Here is a 22,318-nt window from a genome sequence, read left to right on the forward strand (position 1 = left end):
TCCCTAACATACTACAAGTAAACGTAGAGGTAAATTTCCCCTTTCATTAAAAAGAACATCAGAAACGTACGACGATTCGTATTTTATTATTAACGTCCAATTGAAAATCAAAGACCTGAGGAGGATTTGAAAGTTGAATAATGTCCCCGTGGGAGTGTAACGGTTAATATAATGGAAGCATTGGGGGGGAGGGGCTAGCAAAGACTAAAGAAGAATCGGGCAGAGGACACTTATCATTGGTGGGATTCAGGGGGGATCTATAAAGCAACTTCCTTCCCCATTAAACATTAAATAACAAAAAATGTGAAAGAAAAAAAAAAAGATTTTGGTAAAAAAAAAAAATGCAATTGTTCATTTTTCCACGACGACACGTAATTGTCTCTGAATGATTCCTCTGTGCTCACCGACTGCCGCCTGCTGGGGCTTTAACGTTGCGCATCATCAGCTTCTCATCTCCGAAATCCTGGGTCCGGCCAATCAGCATTCACCTCTGCACGGGGGAGACACAAGGAGGGGTCGTGAGACACGGGAAGAAACAGTGCTTCACCTTATTAACGTTTCGTATAAATCTAAGCAACTTTTCAATTGGTCTTCATTATTTATAGTTTTTTTTTAATTATTTGCCTTTTTCAAATGGGGGGTCACTGACCCCACCTAAAAACAAATGCTCTATAAGGCTACAAATTTATTGTTACTTTTTATTACTCATCGTTCTTTTCAGCCCCTCTCCTATTCATATTCCAGTCTATTATTCAAATTACCCTAGCATGGTTGCTAGGGTAATTTGGACCCTAGCAACCAGATTTCTAAATAAAAAGCTAAATAACGCAAAAACCACAAATAATATAAAAGTTAACTTTTAGTAGGTTAGAGAAAACAGCTAATTCTAAGCAGCGTTTCAATTGGCCTTCATTTTTTCTTTTTTTTTTTTATAGTTTATGAATTATTTGCCTCCTTCTTATGACTTTTTCCAGCTTTCAAATAGGGGTTAGTGACCCGATCTAAAAAGACTAATGCTCTGTAAGGCTACACTTTATTGTTGCTGCTTCTTTTTATTACTCATCTTTCTATTCTGTCCTCTCTTATTCATATTCTAGTCCCTTATTCATATCAATGCATGGTTGCTAGGGTAAGTTGGACCCTAGCAACCAGACTGCTTGAATTGCGAACTGGAGAGCTGCTGAATAAAAAGCTAAGTAACTCAAAAGCCACAGATAATAATAAATGAAAACCAATTGCAAATTCTCAGAATATCCCTCTCTACATCATACTTAGTTAATTTTAAGGTGAACACCCCCTTTAATTATCTGTAGGACATGCTGTCCTGTCCATTTTAGGGATGCACCAAATCCACTGTTTTGGATTTGGCCAAATACCAAATCATATGCAAATTAGGGGTGGGAAGGGGAAAACATTTTTTACTTAGTTGTTTTGCAACGAAAAGTCACATGATTTCCCTCCCACCCCTAATTTGCATATACAAATTTGGATTCAGTTCGGACGAATCATGCTGAAAAAGGCTGAATCCCAAACCGAATCCTGGATTCGGCGCATCCCTAGTCCATATGTCGACCAATAAGCTGCCAAATTGGCCTGGACGGGACAAGTTGGCAGTTGTTATGGTTCCCATACACTGAGAGATCCGCTCGTTTGGCGATGTCGTCAAACGAGCGGATCTCTCCCCGATATGCCCAGGGGTGGACAATATCGAGCCCTAGGGCCCAACGATCGGTTCCTAACAAATAGCAATGGGCGGTCGGATCGCGGGACCGCATTAACGAATAGATGCGGCCGCGATCCGACGGGATCTGGCCGACTTTCGGCCAGATCTCGATCGGTGAAGCCCGTCGGGGGCCCCATACACGGTCTGTCGGCAGCTTTTATCGGCCTGTGTATGGCCACCTTTAGTCTGCTCTGATTGGTCAATGCTCTTATTGTCAATGGTCACTTGCTCAGACCCCGCCCCTCGGGCACCTGTCGGGCGAGACGCTCTAAACAAGCGCGGTAGTTCCTCTCTACGAACTGTGTGGTGGTGTGGCAGATGTTGTGGAGCAGAGAGGGGGCGTTGGTCACGGCTTTCTTGGTCAGGATCATGGCTACGGCCACGGTGGCTAACTCCTGCTCCACCCCCGGGGGCGCTGTCTGCACCAGCGACTGGACTGTGGCTGCCAAATGCTGGGGAGACACAATGGAACATTCCAGGGGTAAGTTGCTCATGAATAATCAGGCAAATAAGGCTCCAGTGCTATTAACCCAGAGCAGCCAATCGGAAGAAAGGATGTGTTGTTTGAAAGCTAACTTCTGATTGGTTGCTAAAGGTTACACGCAGCAAACCTCATAAGCAGGCTGGGAAAAGGCCACTCCCACTGCAAACATTTCCTAGGGGTGACCATACTGGGCAATACCAAGTTAGTGTGGGTAGAAATCAGAACCCTTCACTCACCTCCTCATCCAGCGTGTTATTGAGCATGGCGTCCACTAGCCCGTCGACTACCTCTGGTTTTATCTTCATCTCTCGCTCCAGTTTATCGCCGATTTCCGCCAACTGAGCGGCAATCCTGCGGCACAGCTCCTCATCCTCTACCGGGAGAGAGAGAAAAATGGGGCCTCAGTAGGGGCAAGCCACCCACCCCCCTTATAAAATGAATGTTCACCTTTAAATTAACTTTTAGTATGATGTAGAGAGGGATATTCTGAGACAACTTGCATTTGTTATTTGTGGTTTGGGAGTTATTTAGCTTTTTATTTAGCAATCTGGTTGCTAGGGTCCAAATTCCCCTAGCAACCATGCATTGATTTGAATAAGAGACTGGAATATGAATAGGAGAGGCCTGAATAGAAAGATGAGTAAATAGCTATAACAATACATTTGTAGCATTACAGATTTTCTTTTATTTAATGTGGGGTCAGTGACCCCCATTTGTAAGCTGGAAAGAGGCAAAACTCAAAAACTATACAATATAAATAATAAAGACTAATTGCAAAGATGCCAGGAATTGGCCATTCTATAACATGCTCCAATTGACATCAAAGATGAACCACCCCTTTATTAAGCTCTTACAATGGCAGATCTCTGATTGGCTCTCCCTCGCCCCCATTACAAATAACATACAGGTAATTAGGATCTTGGGAGAGCAATGACAGGAGGTGATGATCCTGCCTCCACAAATACACTTACCTTCTTCCAATTGAATTATGTCTGTAGATTTTAATGGGACATTTCCATCCGTTTCCAGATCCCCCTCGCAACAACGCATCGACACTCCCTGTTGCCTCATTGGTCCCCGCTTCATCCCTCTTCCCGAAAACAAGTTCAGCTCCTCCCAGACTTCATTGTTCTTTAAGTCGATCTCCAGGTAGGAGAGAAGGATCTTTTCTACACTGAGTGTCATCCTGCAGCCAGGGAACAATTAGGAACCATCAGATGGGTACATAGGTAGGTACTGAGGCTCCACCAGGATTATATGTTTGTATAACAGCAGCCCCTTATGTTTGCTCATAGTCTGTACAGAGAGATCCCATAAAACTATGGCAGTATAGGTATTCCCTTGTACTAAGCACAATTCAGCAGGAACAGTCCCTAAGTTTGCTCATAGTCTGTACAGAGAGATCCCATAAAACTATGGCAGCATAGGTATTCCCTGTACTAAGCACAATTCAGCAGGAACAGTCCCTAAGTTTCCTCATAGTCTGTACAGAGAGATCCCATAAAACTATGGCAGCATAGGTATTCCCTGTACTAAGCACAATTCAGCAGGAACAGTCCCCTAAGTTTGCTCATAGTCTGTACAGAGAGATCCCATAAAACTATGGCAGCATAGGTATTCCCCTGTACTAAGCACAATTCAGCAGGAACAGTCCCCTAAGTTTGCTCATAGTCTGTACAGGGAGATCCCATAAAACTATGGCAGCATAGGTATTCCCTGTACTAAGCACAATTCAGCAGGAACAGTCCCCTAAGTTTGCTCATAGTCTGTACAGAGAGATCCCATAAAACTATGGCAGCATAGGTATTCCCTGTACTAAGCACAATTCAGCAGGAACAGCCCCTAAATTTGCTCATAGTCTGTATAGAGAGATCCCATAAAACTATGGCAGCATAGGTATTCCCCTGTACTAAGCACAATTCAGCAGGAACAGCCCCTAAGTTTGCTCATAGTCTGTATAGAGAGATCCCATAAAACTATGGCAGCATAGGTATTCCCTGTACTAAGCACAATTCAGCAGGAACAGTCCCCTAAATTTGCTCATAGTCTGTACAGAGAGATCCCATAAAACTATGGCAGCATAGGTATTCCCTGTACTAAGCACAATTCAGCAGGAACAGTCCCTAAGTTTGCTCATAGTCTGTACAGAGAGATCCCATAAAACTATGACAGTATAGGTATTCCCTGTACTAAGCACAATTCAGCAGGAACAGCCCCTAAGTTTGCTCATAGTCTGTATAGAGAGACCCCATAAAACTATGGCAGCATAGGTATTCCCTGTACTAAGCACAATTCAGCAGGAACAGTCCCCTAAGTTTGCTCATAGTCTGTATAGAGAGAGCCCATAAAACTATGGCAGCATAGGTATTCCCTGTACTAAGCACAATTCAGCAGGAACAGTCCCCTAAGTTTGCTCATAGTCTGTACAGAGAGATCCCATAAAACTATGGCAGCATAGGTATTCCCTGTACTAAGCACAATTCAGCAGGAACAGCCCCTAAGTTTGCTCATAGTCTGTATAGAGAGATCCCATAAAACTATGGCAGCATAGGTATTCCCCTGTACTAAGCACAATTCAGCAGGAACAGTCCCCTAAGTTTGCTCATAGTCTCTACAGAGAGATCCCATAAAACTATGGCAGCATAGGTATTCCCTGTACTAAGCACAATTCAGCAGGAACAGTCCCTAAGTTTGCTCATAGTCTGTACAGAGAGATCCCATAAACTATGGCAGCATAGGTATTCCCTGTACTAAGCACAATTCAGCAGGAACAGCCCCTAAGTTTGCTCATAGTCTGTATAGAGAGATCCCATAAAACTATGGCAGCATAGGTATTCCCCTGTACTAAGCACAATTCAGCAGGAACAGTCCCCTAAGTTTGCTCATAGTCTCTACAGAGAGATCCCATAAAACTATGGCAGCATAGGTATTCCCTGTACTAAGCACAATTCAGCAGGAACAGTCCCTAAGTTTGCTCATAGTCTGTACAGAGAGATCCCATAAACTATGGCAGCATAGGTATTCCCTGTACTAAGCACAATTCAGCAGGAACAGTCCCCTAAGTTTGCTCATAGTCTGTACAGGGAGATCCCATAAAACTATGGCAGCATAGGTATTCCCTGTACTAAGCACAATTCAGCAGGAACAGTCCCCTAAGTTTGCTCATAGTCTGTACAGAGAGATCCCATAAAACTATGGCAGCATAGGTATTCCCTGTACTAAGCACAATTCAGCAGGAACAGCCCCTAAATTTGCTCATAGTCTGTATAGAGAGATCCCATAAAACTATGGCAGCATAGGTATTCCCCTGTACTAAGCACAATTCAGCAGGAACAGCCCCTAAGTTTGCTCATAGTCTGTATAGAGAGATCCCATAAAACTATGGCAGCATAGGTATTCCCTGTACTAAGCACAATTCAGCAGGAACAGTCCCCTAAATTTGCTCATAGTCTGTACAGAGAGATCCCATAAAACTATGGCAGCATAGGTATTCCCTGTACTAAGCACAATTCAGCAGGAACAGTCCCTAAGTTTGCTCATAGTCTGTACAGAGAGATCCCATAAAACTATGACAGTATAGGTATTCCCTGTACTAAGCACAATTCAGCAGGAACAGCCCCTAAGTTTGCTCATAGTCTGTATAGAGAGACCCCATAAAACTATGGCAGCATAGGTATTCCCTGTACTAAGCACAATTCAGCAGGAACAGTCCCCTAAGTTTGCTCATAGTCTGTATAGAGAGAGCCCATAAAACTATGGCAGCATAGGTATTCCCTGTACTAAGCACAATTCAGCAGGAACAGTCCCCTAAGTTTGCTCATAGTCTGTACAGAGAGATCCCATAAAACTATGGCAGCATAGGTATTCCCTGTACTAAGCACAATTCAGCAGGAACAGCCCCTAAGTTTGCTCATAGTCTGTATAGAGAGATCCCATAAAACTATGGCAGCATAGGTATTCCCCTGTACTAAGCACAATTCAGCAGGAACAGTCCCCTAAGTTTGCTCATAGTCTCTACAGAGAGATCCCATAAAACTATGGCAGCATAGGTATTCCCTGTACTAAGCACAATTCAGCAGGAACAGTCCCTAAGTTTGCTCATAGTCTGTACAGAGAGATCCCATAAACTATGGCAGCATAGGTATTCCCTGTACTAAGCACAATTCAGCAGGAACAGTCCCTAAGTTTGCTCATAGTCTGTACAGAGAGATCCCATAAAACTATGACAGCATAGGTATGCCAATATTATTATTTAATATTTTAAAGTGTTTAATATTAATTTAGTCTAGTAGGAAATCCTAATGCGACAGTGTCTCCATACCATGTCAGAGCTGCTCTATACCTCAAAGCCTAACGGGGAGGGGGGTTGTTTATACAGAGGGCTTCTCGTGGACTGCTGATTTGTTTTGCTTGGGGTCATTGGGAGCAGGAAGTAGAATGTGACTTTACATTCAATTTCACATTCAGTATTTCCTAATTAATACAAAAGCCCCTATTCATTGCACTTATATTGCACAAGGGGGTTATATTGCCCCTTTAAATACCCAATATCCCAAGAGATAGAGCTAGGTCACGCCCTCTTGCCCCTCCCTAAATCCTCGGGGGTATTACACAACCCCCTCTATGATCTTATATGAAATCGGGGCTTCCCCCATACTGGGGTGTAGGTTCCCCTCTCCCTGGGGGCATCTGCATTGGTGGGGGGTTCATATTCTTTCACTTACTATTGAATGTATCCGGCTCATCTCATAGGCTGGGAATTTCCCAATTTTACACCTGGCCTTAACTGGCCCCTTGGGAAGGGCCTTTAGAACCCGCCCAATTCAAAAATACAGGAAAACAAAGCACACACAAAAAAGACTGGTTGCTATAGAAACTAAATATAAAATAGGGTGCAGTTGCTGGGCAGAGTTTATACTATATGATATATTGCCCCTGCCCACACCCTCTTGCCTTACTATACACACACTATACCACAGTTACTGCTCCTACCCTGGATCAACTGGCAGTTAGGCAGGTTAAAAAAAAGTAAAAAGGTTGGACTTGATGGACGTGTCTTTTTTCAACCTAACTTACTATGACTATTCACACTATCCCCAGTTACTGCCCCTACCCACACCCTCTTGCCTTATTATACACACTATCACTAGTTACTGCCCCTACCCACACCCTCTTGTCTTACTATTCACACTATCCCCACACTATTCCACAGTTACTGCCCCTACCCAGGCCCGGACTGACAATCTGTGGGTTCAGGCAAATGCCAGAGGGACTGCTATAAGGTGCCATAGAAAGTCAGTATTTAGTGGGCTGGTGGGGACTGTTTGGGCCTCTGTGTGGGCTGATTGGGCCTCTGTGTACCTGAAATGCCAGGGCCTATTTTGACTCTCAGTCCAGGTCTGCCCCTACCCATCCCTCTTGCCTTACTATACACACTATCCCCACACTATCCCCAGTTACTGCCCCTACCCACACCCTCTTGCCTTACTCTACACACTATCCCCACACTATTCCACTATTACTGCCCCTACCCATACCCTCTTGCCTTACTATACACACTATCCCCACACTATTCTACAGTTACTGCTTCTACCCACACCCTCTTGCCTTACTCTACACACTATCCCCAGTTAATGCCCCTACCCACACCCTTTTGCCTTATTATACACACTATCACTAGTTACTGCCCCTGCCCACACCCTCTTGCTCTACTATAAACACTATCCCACAGTAACTGCCCCTACACCTGACACCATGTTGCCTTACTACACACAGCATCACAGATGCATCCTGTTCACCTATACCACTGTACCCCTATACTACTGTACCCCTATACCACTGTACCCCTATACCACTGTACCCCTATACTACTGTACCCCATACCACTGTACCCCTATACCACTGTACCCCTATACTACTGTACCCCATACCACTGTACCCCTATACTACTGTACCCCTATACCACTGTACCCCTATACCACTGTACCCCTATACCACTGTACCCCTATACTACTGTACCCCATACCACTGTACCCCACACCCTTTCTATGAAAAAATGAGCAAATAGAGTTCCTGATATTCCCACTGCATAAATCTGCCACTCAGTGCAGCCCCCAACACGCCCACAGCCGTGTAGAGCCAGTGCATGAGGGGTTAAATAGAAGTTGCTGCTCGGGGATCCCTGCGACTCACCTTCCCTGGTACAAACTCGCAGCGCTGATGTCTCTCCCTGTGCTGCTCACTGACTCCCTCACTGTCTCTGCTGTCTCTGAGTGACCCAGAGCATTGTGCAAGGGGTAATTCCCTGTGTGTCTCTGCATCACCTGATCATTCTCTCCATCTGCCCCCTCCCAGCACAAAGGGAAAGTTCTCCCTTCCTTATACACAGCACACTGATCACCCTGTGTATTACTATCATGTATTTATACAACAGAGACACTAGCCCCTTCTCCTTTCCCTTCCTATATTCTTCTTCATTTCTCCTGCAGTCAATAGGCCATGTACTGGCTCTTCTGTGCTTGTGGCCCTTACTGAATAACCAGCATTTCCAGGGAATCCATATTCCTCCACATAACGGGTAATAGTCTATGGATACAGCAATGTGCAGTCTGCAGCCCTCTGTTGCTGAACTACAAATCCCATCATGCCATGCTAAGAGCCAGAGTTTGGCCAGTCCAAGAAATTACTTTAAAACCAGTGAAAAGGTTTATTTCTGAGTAGCGTTCCCCTTTAAATTACTAGCACTATGTAAATAAAGGCTATGGGTACATGAGCGGGGAGTCACACACCTCACCCTAAGTGCCCGGGTCACACGGTGTTGCCCAACTGCAACCAGATCCTCCCTTATTTATCATCCTGACACATTCCTGAAGGATCAGCCTCCCATTAGCACAAACAGCCCAATTACTTAGCAGAGGTGCAAACTCATCACCCTCTTAGCACCCTGATTAACTACCTCCTGACTGCCAACTGGGATCAAAGTGCCAGTACAGAGTGTGTATGATACAGCCGCAGACCCCTGTACTTCAGTTTTACATCACATGCATTAAACTAGCTGCACTCAGTATAAGATTCCCGCATAGACACCTGGCCTATAGACTGTAGCAAATGAACATTCCTTTCTTTCCTTCATGATTGAATGTGGAACTTCCATTCTATTTTCCAGACATATTAATCCAATGGGATGATCAATTACCCCCCCATCCTACAGTGTTGCCCTGCCCCCAACATCCCCCCCTACTGTATAATGACCCCCATCCAGATCAAGCAGACAAAGATCTGTGGGCAGCTTTAGATTGTAAGCTCCAGTGGGGCAGGGACAGATGTATGAGTGACTAGCGACTAGTGCAGCTTCCACTTGTACAAGAGCTTGAACTTGATACTTTGTCTTATTTCAGCCTCAGCCGCTGTGTAACACTATGTTGCCTTCCTATTCCCACTCAGTGTCCCAGAGACCTTCACTCTGACACTACAGAGGAACCTCAATGTTACATCCCCTGATTTTAAGTTTTCTCTCATTTTACTCTGTTGTTTTCTGCTCCCACCTATATATTATACATAACACATTTCCCTCATTTTACATTTTACTCCATTTTTTTCTGGTCCCCTGAAAAACGTAAAATGTGGGTTCTTCTGTATATTTACTTACCTGATATGCAGCCACCTTGTAACCGACTCGCCAGCACCACTGTCTGTCTTCCAATTCCTGCTTCCTGCTCCGCCCCCTCAGCCTGCAGCCCCGCCCACATTTCCTCTTAAAGGCACAGCCTTTGTCTCGCATATCTCTGCACAAAGCATTACTAGTTTCTCATAGATGATACCGGCCCACACTCAGAATTTGCGTATTTTTTACCAGAGACAAAGGGGCTGCTGTAAGACCGTCACTATTTCAGGCCTCTGTGTACCTGCTTATTATATTCAATATATAAACTGTTAAACTGTGGGTTCTGGCAAATGCCAGAGGGGCTGCTGTAAGATGCCATAGTCACTCACTATTTAGTGGGCTGGTGGGGGCCTGTTTGGGCCTCTTGGTACCTGAAAAAAAAAATATATATATATATATATATATATAACCAACCCATGGCTAAATGGCACCCTGTTCTAAAAATGTCCACCCACCACTTTATAGTGTCTTCCTCAGGCCCAAATTTGTCCGGGTCTAGGGGCGGCATGCCGCCCAGCTGCATTAAGGTCAGTTGCGCAAGCGCAATTATGCATATTCAAGACATGCGCATATAAACGGACGCACAAGGTGATGGGGAGGGAGAGGCTGGCAGGGAGGGGAAGTTAAAAAGACATGGAAGCGGAGGAGGAAGGAGAAGGGTAGGGGGACGCGGACGGAGAGGGGGATACGGAGGGAGATGCCTACGGGGAGGGGGGCAATGAGCAGAGATGGCCTAGGGACACCCCATTTGTAAATCCGGGCCTGGTCTTCCTAACTGATGGTTGCTGGGAGTTAAAGTGCACCCAGCATTGGACTGGAACACTGGGGACCCACCGGAGATGCGACACAATGGGCCCTACTGGCAGCCCCTTTTCCGACTTCCAAACTTAATCCACCCCCCCTGCACTCACACCTTCCCGCTGCGTCTTATCATGTGCCAATAATCTCCTTTACTTAAGGGGCAGCTGATCAGAGCAGATCCCACTCCGACCCTGAGTTAGGGTTGCCGCCTTTTCTGGAAAAAAATACCAGCCTTGATATATATATTTATCTTTTTTCCCTATTAATAACATTGGGATCAACCATCATTTTTACTGGCCAGGCCAGTAAAATACCAGCCAGGTGGCAACCCTGCCCTGAGTGCACCGGCCATGTAAGTCAGACATTTGTTTCAATATAGTCGCCCTATACAGGTCAAGCCTATAACTAAGTGCCCAAGTGACACGAAACGCGTTAGGCATGAGTTGTTTATATACATAAAATATGTCTAATTTTTACCTATTATTAGCCTGATCTATGTGTGACCTACTCGAGTGCCTTGCTCCAACATTTTGTTTTTCTACATGCCCTATACAGGTCACCCATAGTCGCCACCTTCTTATATTTTTCTGGGGATGCTCCGAATCCACAATTTTGGGATTCGGCCGAATACTGAACTGAATCCGAATTTGCATGTTCAAATCAGGGCCGGGAAGGGCCAAAGAGAACGGGGCGTGGTTAAAAAAAAAAAAAAGTTTTACTTCCTGGTTTGTGTGAGGAAAAGTCGCATGATTTTAAGGATTTGGTTCAGTCAGGCGATTGGATTCGGCTGAATCTGAAGGCTGGATCGGTGTATTCCCATTAATAACACTGGCATCAAGCGCCATTGGGGCCCAGTCACCTCCTCACCACAATTTGAGCCAGAACTCATTTTAACCCTGTAATTAAAAAAGGCCTAAACTCAGCGTCAGACCGAGTGGCCCAGGGCTCACCAAGCCTGCAGCCTCAGGGGCCCCCACTCCATCCCCCGGGCCCCCCAGCAGCAGGCCTGGTGGGGCCCAAAAGAGCCAGGACCCACTGAGTTTTTTCCCGGTGTCCCGCCAGCCCAGTCCGACCCTGCCTAAACCCACCTGAAATCCAGTCAGTGATGGGCACAAGATATTTTCTCTGGGGGCTTCGGGCGGCAGCTAATGGAGAGGGGCCCTTTGCACCTATAAACAAATACAATTCACATTTTTAAGAAAAACTTCCCAGCCCACAGCGGAACACACACACACACACACACACAGACGAGGGAACCCCTGCTGAATATGAGGGAAGGCTTGTTGGGAGGTAAGGGGTTAATTCAGTTTTTCCCGCTCTTGAGAAACTCTGCCTAATCTGCACGGTAACAAGCTGTCAGCAACAGCACTGCTATTGGCTGGTTCCTTCTGCCGCTGGCAGTTCTGGGGAAAACGTGGCTACAGTGAGTCACAGATGTGCGTGTGGTATCATCCCAGTTCCGTTATGTACCAGCAGCCTCCCACCAATATGTTTATAGTTACGGCTGAAGTGTTATTAATAGTCTGGGGCTCTGGCTGGTGCTGTGGGAGAACAATGGGATGATGATGACTATGGAGGCCTATTATAACTGAAATGGGTCTGGCTACAACAAATGATATAAATGTTAAAGAACAGGGACCCTCCAGCAAAATGAACATTCTCAGCCCCTCCTTCAGCTCTTGCATGAGACTGGGGACGTGTAAAGCAACAGTGACTATTGTGTGTATCGTTTGCACTGCTGTCACAACCTTTTAGCACACGCACCAGTGTCTTCATGTGTCACATCCGGGAGTCGGGGGTCAGTCGCCGGTGCTCAGGTTCAGGCCAAGCTCTTCCTGCCGCCCATCTAATTATGTACCACTTCCGGTGTCGTCTATAGACTCATTTAATCAAATAATCCAGATTTTTAAAAATGATTTCCTTTTTCTGTGTAATAATAAAACAGTAACTTGTACTTGATCCCAACTAAGATATAATTAATCCTTATTGGAAGCAAAACCAGCCAATTGGGTTTATTGTAAAGAAAATCCCAAATCTTGAGCATTCTGGATAACAGGTCCCATACCTGTATATAGATAAGATGATTACCTGTGGAAAAGGAACTAAAATGTTCTGAAAGTGTGCTGTGATTATCATTTTATTTAGCCAATAAAAGTATCACATTTACAAAACTGTTTTATCTTTCATATCAAATGTTTTAACGAATAGGTAGGTAGATAGATAGATAGATAGATAGATAGATAGATAGATAGATAGATGATAGTCAGATAGATATATGATAGTCAGATAGATAGATGATAATCAGATATATAGATAGATAGATAGATAGATAGATAGATAGATAGATAGATAGATAGATAGATAGATGATAGATGATGGATAGATAGATGTTAGATAGATATATAGATAGTCAGATAGATAGATGATAGATAAATGATAGATGATAGATAGATATATAGATAGTCAGATAGATAGATGATAGATAGATAGATAGATGATAGTCAGATAGATCGTCAGATAGATAGATGATAGATAAATGATAGATAGATGATAGTCAGTTAGATAGATGATAGATTATAGTCAGATAGATGATAGAAAGACAGACAGATAGATGATAGTCAGATAGATAGATAAATAGATAGATGATAGTCAGAGAGATAGATAGATAGATAGATAGATGATAGATATATAGATAGATGATAGATATATAGATAGATGATAGATAGATAGATAGATATATGATAGATAGATAGATAGATGATAATCAGATAGATAGATAGAGGTAGATAGATAGATAGATAGATAATAGATAGATAGATAGATAGATAATAGATAGATAGATGATAGTCCGATAGATAGATGATAGTCAGTTAGATAGATGATAGATTATAGTCAGATAGATGATAGAAAGACAGACAGATAGATTATAGTCAGATAGATAGATAAATAGATAGATAGATGATAGTCGGATAGATAGATAAATAGATAGATAGATGATAGTCAGATATATAGATGAAAGATAGATGATAGTCAGATAGATAGCCTTACAGAGCATTTGTTTTTTAGATGGGGTCAGTGACCCCATTTGAAAACTGGAAAGAGAAAGAAAAAGAAGGCAAATAATTCAAAAACTATAAAAAGGAAAAAATTAAGTCCAATTGAAAAGTTGTAACTTGTAACTTAGTAACTTAAAGGTGAACCAGTGCATTGTTGCTCAGGGTTTACTTCCCTATGCTACAGAAAGCAAAATCAGATTTCATTTACAAGAAACACTCGCCCGCCCTGTCAGGAAACAGAGAACGTGCCCTAACAGCTGACACCAAGACATGAGCCTCAGGCCTGATGTTCCAGGTACACAGACTTTACACACTGTTGCTAACAAGATGTATCGAAGAAGATCTGGCTTCTGTTCTTGTATTAATATGAACATAACCAATCAGAATCCTGCATGGTTGAGGCAGTAGCCAATCAGAATTCTGCATGGTTGAGGCAGTAGCCAATCAGGATGGCAGCAATAGAAAATATAACTTCTCCTCTATTGCATCTCACACCTCCAGCTGCACCATTCAACCCCCAGACAAATCTGTTTTTAACCCCGCGTGTCCCTAATTCTATAATAAACGCATGTGAGTATATATATATATATATATATATATATATATATATATAGGAACATATACCACAAGACTTCTTCATTTTGTCTTGATGGAACCACAAAGATTGACAGTCATGTTTTTATAGACCCAAGTAAAATATATCAAACTTCCCCCTGATAATGATGAGCTGGATTGTTCTGTGGCTTCTCAGATTTGACTTATTTCTCTGAAAGGCTGGCGGAAGGCAAATAAACCCTCTGGTAGACTGAAGCATTTAATTACGCAAGTCTTTCCACGAGGGCAGATTTTACAAGTAACATTGTAGTTCCATGATTGGTGGACTGTCACATGCCTTTATATGTCACAGAACCCCTCAGTCACTTCTAATATCCTTATCATTTACAGTAGGGGGTACATTATCCCTTATAACACATGAGTGATACTCAGAGTTCCCTGTATAACTCAGCCTGCAGCCTTGTGTCTTTATATGGTCACAGAACCCCTCAGTGACTTCTAATATCCTTATCATTTACAGTAGGGGGTACATTATCCCTTATAATATATGAGTGATACTCAGAGTTCCCTGTATAACTCAGCCTGCAGCCTTGTGCCTTTATATGGTCACAGAACAACCCCTCAGTGACTTCTAATATCCTTATCATTTACAGTAGGGGGTACATTATCCCTTATAATACATGAGTGATACTCAGAGTTCCCTGTATAACTCAGCCTGCAGCCTTGTGCCTTTATATGGTCACAGAACAACCCCCTCAGTGACTTCTAATATCCTTATCATTTACAGTAGGGGGTACATTATCCCTTATAATACATGAGTGATACTCAGAGTTCCCTGTATAACTCAGCCTGCAGCCTTGTGTCTTTATATGGTCACAGAACAACCCCTCAGTGACTTCTAATATCCTTATCATTTACAGTAGGGGGTACATTATCCCTTATAATACATGAGTGATACTCAGAGTTCCCTGTATAACTCAGCCTGCAGCCTTGTGCCTTTATATGGTCACAGAACAACCCCTCAGTGACTTCTAATATCCTTATTTACAGTAGGGGGTACATTATCCCTTATAATACGAGTGATACTCAGAATTCCCTGTATAACTCAGCCTGCAGCCTTGTGACTTGATATGGTCACAGAACAACCCCTCAGTGACTTCTAAAATCCTTATCATGTACAGTAGGGGGGTACATTATCCCTTATAATACACAAGTGATACTCTGAGTTCCCTGTATAACTCAGCCTGCAGCCTTGTGTCTTTATATGGTCACAGAACAACCCCTCAGTGACTTCTAATATCCTTATCATTTACAGTAGGGGGTACATTATCCCTTATAATACATGAGTGATACTCAGAATTCCCTGTATAACTCAGCCTGCAGCCTTGTGACTTTATATGGTCACAGAACAACCCCTCAGTGACTTCTAATATCCTCAGGGGTGCTTGGCCAATGAGGCAAGTTGAGGCTGTCGCCTCAGGCGGCAGCACCCCACTAGGTACCAGGGGCGGCAAAAATGCTGCTCCTGGTACTTTAAGAGCGAATTTCCAACGGAGGGGGGGGGGGGCAGCAGCAACTGCTGCTGCCTCAGGCGGCGGAGGGGCCAGGATCGCCCCTGAATATCCTGATCATTTACAGTAGGGGGTACATTATCCCTTATAATACATGAGTGATACTCAGAGTTCCCTGTATAACTCAGCCTGCAGCCTTGTGCCTTTATATGGTCACAGAACAACCCCTCAGTGACTTCTAATATCCTTATCATTTACAGTAGGGGGTACATTATCCCTTATAATACATGAGTGATACTCAGAGTTCCCTGTATAACTCAGCCTGCAGCCTTGTGCCTTTATATGGTCACAGAACAACCCCTCAGTGACTTCTAATATCCTTATCATTTACAGTAGGGGGTACATTATCCCTTATAATACATGAGTGATACTCAGAGTTCCCTGTATAACTCAGCCTGCAACCTTGTGTCTTTATATGGTCACAGAACAACCCCTCCGTGACTTCTAATATCCTTATCATTTACAGTAGGGGGTACATTATCCCTTATAATACATGAGTGATACTCAGAGTTCCCTGTATAACTCAGCCTGCAGCCTTGTGTCTTTATTAGAAGTCACTGAGGGGTTGTTCTGTGACCATATATCCTTATTTACAGTAGGGGGTACATTATCCTTTATAAGTGATAGGAATCTGATGAGCTTTGCTGGGAAAGGGAAAGTGTTACAGAATAACCCAGAGCCCAATAAACAATAAGGGGAGTTTTACATGGGGCACAAGTTGCAGGAAGGTGTCCTGAATGGAACAGGTTTTTTTATGTCTCCAGTAACCAAGTGGGGAAGTTATTTCCTTGTATTATGAGATGTTACTGATACACGTCACTGTCTTATCGAAAGGAGAACAGGAAAGTTTGATCACAAATCTCACACGGGACCTTGCAGAGGAATTTCCTACCAAAGTCCATTGGCAATTAGCTGCCAAGACTTCGAGTAAACTGACAAACGAATAAGAAAGGGGGAACTGTAACCAAAACACAGACATCCGCATAAACACAAACTGTGGGGCCAAATCATATACAGGGAACTCTGAGTATCACTCATGTATTATAAGGGATAATGTACCCCCTACTGTAAATGATAAGGATATTAGAAGTCACTGAGGGGTTGTTCTGTGACCATATAAAGACACAAGGCTGCAGGCTGAGTTATACAGGGAACTCTGAGTATCACTCATGTATTATAAGGAATAATGTACCCCCTACTGTAAATGATAAGGATATTAGAACTCACTGAGGGGTTGTTCTGTGACCATATAAAGGCACAAGGCTGCAGGCTGAGTTATACAGGGAATTCTGAGTATCACTCATGTATTATAAGGGATAATGTACCCCCTACTGTAAATGATAAGGATATTAGAAGTCACTGAGGGGTTGTTCTGTGACAATATAAAGGCACAAGGCTGCAGGCTGAGTTATACAGGGAACTCTGAGTATCACTCATGTATTATAAGGGATAATGTACCCCCTACTGTAAATGATAAGGATATTAGAAGTCACTGAGGGGTTGTTCTGTGACCATATAAAGACACAAGGCTGCAGGCTGAGTTATAAAGGGACATGTATTATACGATTATACGGCATAATGAACCCCCTACTGTAAAATACAAGGATATTTGATCCTTTATGTAGGATTTGTTATTGAGGGAAAGGAAGTTATTGCTCAAGGGGCTGAATACTTTTGCAAGGTACATTATGTCTCTATAGAATGTTTATGTGGGTATTTCAGGGACACGTTGCTGTTGCAGAAGATAGCAAATATGTTGTACACAACTACCAGGCTCTCTGAAATCCAATATGGCTGCATCCCTTGCCAGCAGATGATGGAAACCTTCCCCCACCCCAAGAGATTCATAGGAATCAGAATATATATTTATATACAGATATATATCAAAGTGAATGTGTAAATCTTTCGTTTTTAAATTATTCAGCTTTTTGTAGCCGTTCTTGATTTCAGGTATTTGGTTTCTAGGGTCCAGTGTTCCTTAGCAACCAGACAGTAGCGTAAACGATAGATTAGTTAAGGGGCTGAATAGAAAGATAAGGAATAAAAAGTAACAATAAATATATAAATTGTAGCCTCACAGAGCAATTGTTTTTGGCTGCCGGGGTCACTGACCCCCATTTGAATAAGCTGGCTGATGGAATCCTGTAACCTGGCAGTAAGTGACTGAATAAACTAGAACCAGGTCTGGTCCCTGGACCAGTAACACCAAAAAAAAATGAAAGGATGTTTTGTGCATTTAAAGGGCAAGGTAAGGTATAATTACAGATAAATAAAAGGCGAGACACAGGGTAGCGCTTCTGAACCTTTATGTATAAAAAACAACAAATCTTTCAAGTATTAAAAAATAAGTTAATATGAACACAAAGTGAAACAGTGTCTATGCGGCTTCTCCAGGGGGAGGGGCTACAGTCGCTGGGTGCCAGGGGGAGGCGGTAATTGGCCAAGCGGTGGGCGTGTCCTTAAAGGGGTCAGGACAATTCCCCAATCAGCACATTGTTGTCATGAAAGGGATGACACAAAGTGTTCAGTGTCTGAACTACAACTCCCAGAAGCCCCATCAGGACTGCTAGGCAATGCAGCAGGGTTGGACAGCCCTGTGTTAAAGGGACAGAACACACATTACAGAGAAAAGATGATTCTTTTGATTCCAGCACAGGCCGTCCTCACCTCTTTATATGCTGCAGCGTCGCATTGCAGATCTCAACTGCAGAGCCTATTCCGCAGCTCCGCCCCCTGATCTAGTTATGCCCCAACGCCAGGGATAATGTACAGGTTGGAGAAAACATAAAGGGCAAGTAAAAGGGATTATTTTCTTTATATTGTTGAGTTTCCACCTGGCAGTATAAGGATTGAGTCTCCTCTGCAATCTGATACGATTGACAGAATTATTATTTAAAAAAAAAAAAGTGCAAAAAAAGAAACCATGTTTTAAGACGGGTATTTATAGCCAATGAAAACTAGAGGGCGGGGTTATTTTCCCCAGATCATGGCCGAGGCACGCAGATCTTACACAACTGAACTGAAACTCTGTGGCTAATTTAAGAAAAAGTAACATTTCCTAAAAAAAAAAAAAAAAAAAAAAAAAGGTTTTCCAAAGAGCAGGGGATGACTAAAGATGAGCAGACATTCTGCATTATTGAATGAAAAAATTGTAGCCTTATAGCGGGAGTCCCTCTAAATGCGGTGGCGGCCATATTGTTCTTTTAATACAGATCTTGGCTGTGGTTTAGGTGCTACGGTCACTCAAAAATTAGGGATGCACCGAATCCTGGATTCAGCCTTTTTCAGCAGGATTCGGCCGAATCCTTGTGTCTGGCCTAACCAAATCCGAATCCTAATTTGCATATGTAAATTAGGGGCGGGGAGGCAAATCACATGACATTTCATCACAAAACAAGGAAGGGAGAAAAAATGTTCACACTTTTTCCTTTTCTGCCCCTAATTTGCATATGCAAATTAGGATCCGGTTTGGTATTTGATCAAATCTTTCACAAAGGATTGGGCCGAATCCCAAATAGTAGATTCGGTGAATCCCTACTAAGAATCTTTAAATATCTTAACTTTGATACTGGGCAAATGCTCCTAGACTAAACTTTATAAAGAGGGAAAACTGGTGACAAAAATGGTGGTGGGAAAGGAAAAGGGCAGAGAAGGAGGAGACAGCAGGAGGAGATGAGCAATGAATTTAGATGAATTCCCCTAATGAAATGGGGGGTTGGCAGAGAAGACTAGACGGCAGTTATGGGAATACAGAAAATGGGGCAATAGGGTTTCAAGGAGCATCACCATCAACGGCAGCTCCTGATTGGACGGCAGATGTCGCTGAAGCGGCACATGAACAAATGAAATAAATACAACACGGGGGGATTGTGACCCTGGGAAACTGGGTCAGTGGTCAATGAAACATGTTCTGATTAAACACGGCAGTGCGTCATTGTTTCTTCTTCAGCATAGAACGTATCCATGGGCATTCCCCTTAGCAACGGCAACTGATTCCCTTTTATTCTACTCTGTAGCTCGGGGACAGGCACAGACTGTTGAATCCCGCGGAGCTGCACCATCGCACTGAAATCTGGAAGAAGTAGCGCCACCCGGTGGTGACGTGTAACTGCAACGGGCGAGACTTGCCCTTACTGCAACGCTGGGGGATTCCTCCGGTTACTTTCTGCGTGGATTAAAAACCAAGTGGGTGGTGGAAAAGCAGGATATTTTCGGATAAAAGCAGCTATGTTAAATAATAATAATAATATAATAAAACTCTCTCTCTTTAAGGAAGTCCGCGGGGCTTCTAATAGCCATACATTCCGGCCTTCAAGGTTCTCAATAATAAGGAAAAAAAGCAGTAGAACCACAAAAAAACAAAACAAAAACAAACACATTTCCCCTTTCTAAAATTAGGAGGCGGAACATCACTCGGAGGGAAATACTGGTGGTTCCGGTGTATGTTCCTCACATGGATATAGTTATAGCCCCTATAACGAGTGGCCATACTCTGCACTACTATATATATATATATATATATGGCAGCATTGTGTAAACCTGAATATGATGTGCAGATTTCATCCTGCCCTGCAGGGGGCGCCAGTGTGCAGCTAATGCTCTCCTGTATAGGAGCTTTATCCGCTGCACAGGGAGTCACAGTGCACGGCAACCTTCCCAGCATCATCACGTGACACTTGCACGGGAGCCTCATAAAGACCCTCCTTCTTCATGTGCCGGAACAGCAGTGCAGGGGGTCCGAGTTCCCAGCTGAGGAGGAAAGAGGACGTGGAAAATAACGGGGGGGGGGCGGATCTCAGGACCAGTTGAGGTTAAACCCCTTGGATAACATGACCTCTTCCAGGTCTTTGTCCTCCTCCTTCTCTCGCAGTCTCTGCTCCTCCAGCAGGGCCACCAGAGCGTCTCTCTGTTCAACCACGTCCAGCATCTCGTTCAGTATCTTCTTCTCGTCCGCCAGCTCCTGCTCCGTTTTCAAGTGATCTGCAAAGAGAAATAAAAGAAGATTACCCAATAGACTGGCTGACATGATTCTCAAACAAATGTAGCAGCAACTGGTTTTAGGAGTCAGAACCGGCAGTGCAAAGACAATAACATTCCTTTGTGTTCTTAAAGTAAACATTAAACATGACTATGGCTAAAAGTGCCATATTTTATATAGTGAACTTATTGCACGAGGCTAAAGTTTCAGCTTGTCAATAGCAGCAATGATCCAGGACTTCAAACTTGTCACAGGGGGTCACCATCTTGGAAAGTGTCTGTGACACTCACATGCTCAGTGGGCTCTGATTGGCTGTTGAGAAGCTAAGCTTAGGGCTCGTCACTAATTATCCAGCAGAAAATGAGCTTCCCTGGCTGTAATATAAGCTGATGCTACAGGTTTGCTGATTATTAAATACTGATGCTAATTGCACTGGTTTCTGTGCCGCCATGTAGTAATTATCTGTATTAATTACTAATCAGCCTTATATTGTGACATTTCTATTCTATGTGTACTGTATATTGTGAGTGGGTCCCTAAGCTCAGTAAGTGACAGTAGCACAGAGCATGTGCAGTGAATCAGCAGAAAAGAAGATGGGGAGCTACTGGGGCATCTTTGGAGACACAGATCTTTACTGCTAAAGGGCTGTGGTTGCCTTGGGCTGGTACAGAAGCACATAACATAATATATAACATTTATAGCTACTTCTTTAGTTAGTCTTTAGTTCGCCTTTAAATTCAAAATGTCTATTTACCGGGAACTATTACTGTAAAACTATAGGAATTGTATTTGCTCCCGGCAGTATTGCTTATTGAGTGGCTTTAAAGACTTTATGTCGTCTCGTTTTTTTTACTACAAAATCCTGAAGTCAGAACTTAAAGGGGATGTTCGCCTTTAAATTAACTGTTAGTATGATGCAGAGAGGGATATTCCGAGACAATTTGCAATTGGTTTCCATTTTTTATTATTTGTGGTTTTGAGTTATTTAGCTTTTTATTCAGCAGCTCTCCAGTTTGCAATTTCAGCCATCTAGTTGCTAGGGTTCAAGTTATCTTAGCAACCGTGCATTGATTTGAATAAGAGACTGGAATGTGAATAAGGAGAGGCCTGAATAGAAAGAGGAGTTATAAAAAGTTGTAATAACAATAAATGCGTAGCCTTACAGAACATTTGTTTTTATAGATGGGGTCAGTGACCCCCCATTTGAAAGCTAGAAAGAAGATGACGGCATATTATTAAAAAACTATAAAAAATAAGTAATGAAGACCAATTGGAAAGTTGCTTCAAATTGACCATTCTATAAGATACTAAAAGTTGACTCAAAAGTGAACCGCCCCTTTAATCTTCCAATTAAGCCGAGATTTTTTGGCGGCCCCTACCTTCCACTGCCATGCGCTCTCGGAGCTCCTGTTGAAGTCGGCTCTGTCTGTCCTCCAACTCCAACTCCCGGGCACTAAGTTAATGCAAATGGAGAGAATGAGGAGTTT

At 43.2% G+C, this 22,318-nt stretch overlaps 2 protein-coding genes across 9 annotated transcripts in view; both read right to left on the bottom strand.

Moving 5' to 3' along the window:
* Positions 1-67: 67 nt before the first annotated feature.
* bid.L (BH3 interacting domain death agonist L homeolog) lies at positions 68-9,970 on the bottom strand. Of its 2 annotated transcripts, none has more exons than XM_018240896.1 (5): positions 9,857-9,970; positions 3,179-3,395; positions 2,444-2,580; positions 1,975-2,175; positions 68-490 (listed from the first exon to the last, which is right to left on the bottom strand). In XM_018240896.1, the coding sequence occupies exons 1-5, from the start codon at positions 9,953-9,955 to the stop codon at positions 485-487; spliced, it is 660 nt and encodes a 219-aa protein (XP_018096385.1). In that variant the 5' UTR covers positions 9,956-9,970; the 3' UTR covers positions 68-484. The 2 variants fall into 2 exon arrangements, with proteins under 2 accessions (XP_018096385.1, XP_018096384.1); XM_018240895.1 differs by lacking the exon at positions 9,857-9,970 and adding an exon at positions 8,400-8,542 and having other exon boundaries at positions 3,179-3,393.
* A 10,089-nt stretch (positions 9,971-20,059) lies between these two features.
* mical3.L (microtubule associated monooxygenase, calponin and LIM domain containing 3 L homeolog) overlaps positions 20,060-22,318 on the bottom strand; it is a 168,153-nt gene continuing 165,894 nt past the window's right edge. For all 7 annotated transcript variants that reach the window (XM_041585913.1, XM_041585917.1, XM_041585915.1 and 4 more), the window contains 2 exons: positions 22,211-22,284; positions 20,060-20,833 (listed from right to left, as the gene is read on the bottom strand). In XM_041585913.1, the coding sequence (XP_041441847.1) occupies positions 20,649-20,833; positions 22,211-22,284 (259 nt within the window). In that variant the 3' untranslated portion in view covers positions 20,060-20,648. The remainder of the gene's footprint in view (positions 20,834-22,210; positions 22,285-22,318) is intronic.

The sequence above is a fragment of the Xenopus laevis genome, chromosome 3L (genome assembly GCF_017654675.1).
Source record: "Xenopus laevis strain J_2021 chromosome 3L, Xenopus_laevis_v10.1, whole genome shotgun sequence".
Taxonomy (NCBI): Eukaryota; Metazoa; Chordata; class Amphibia; order Anura; family Pipidae; genus Xenopus; species Xenopus laevis.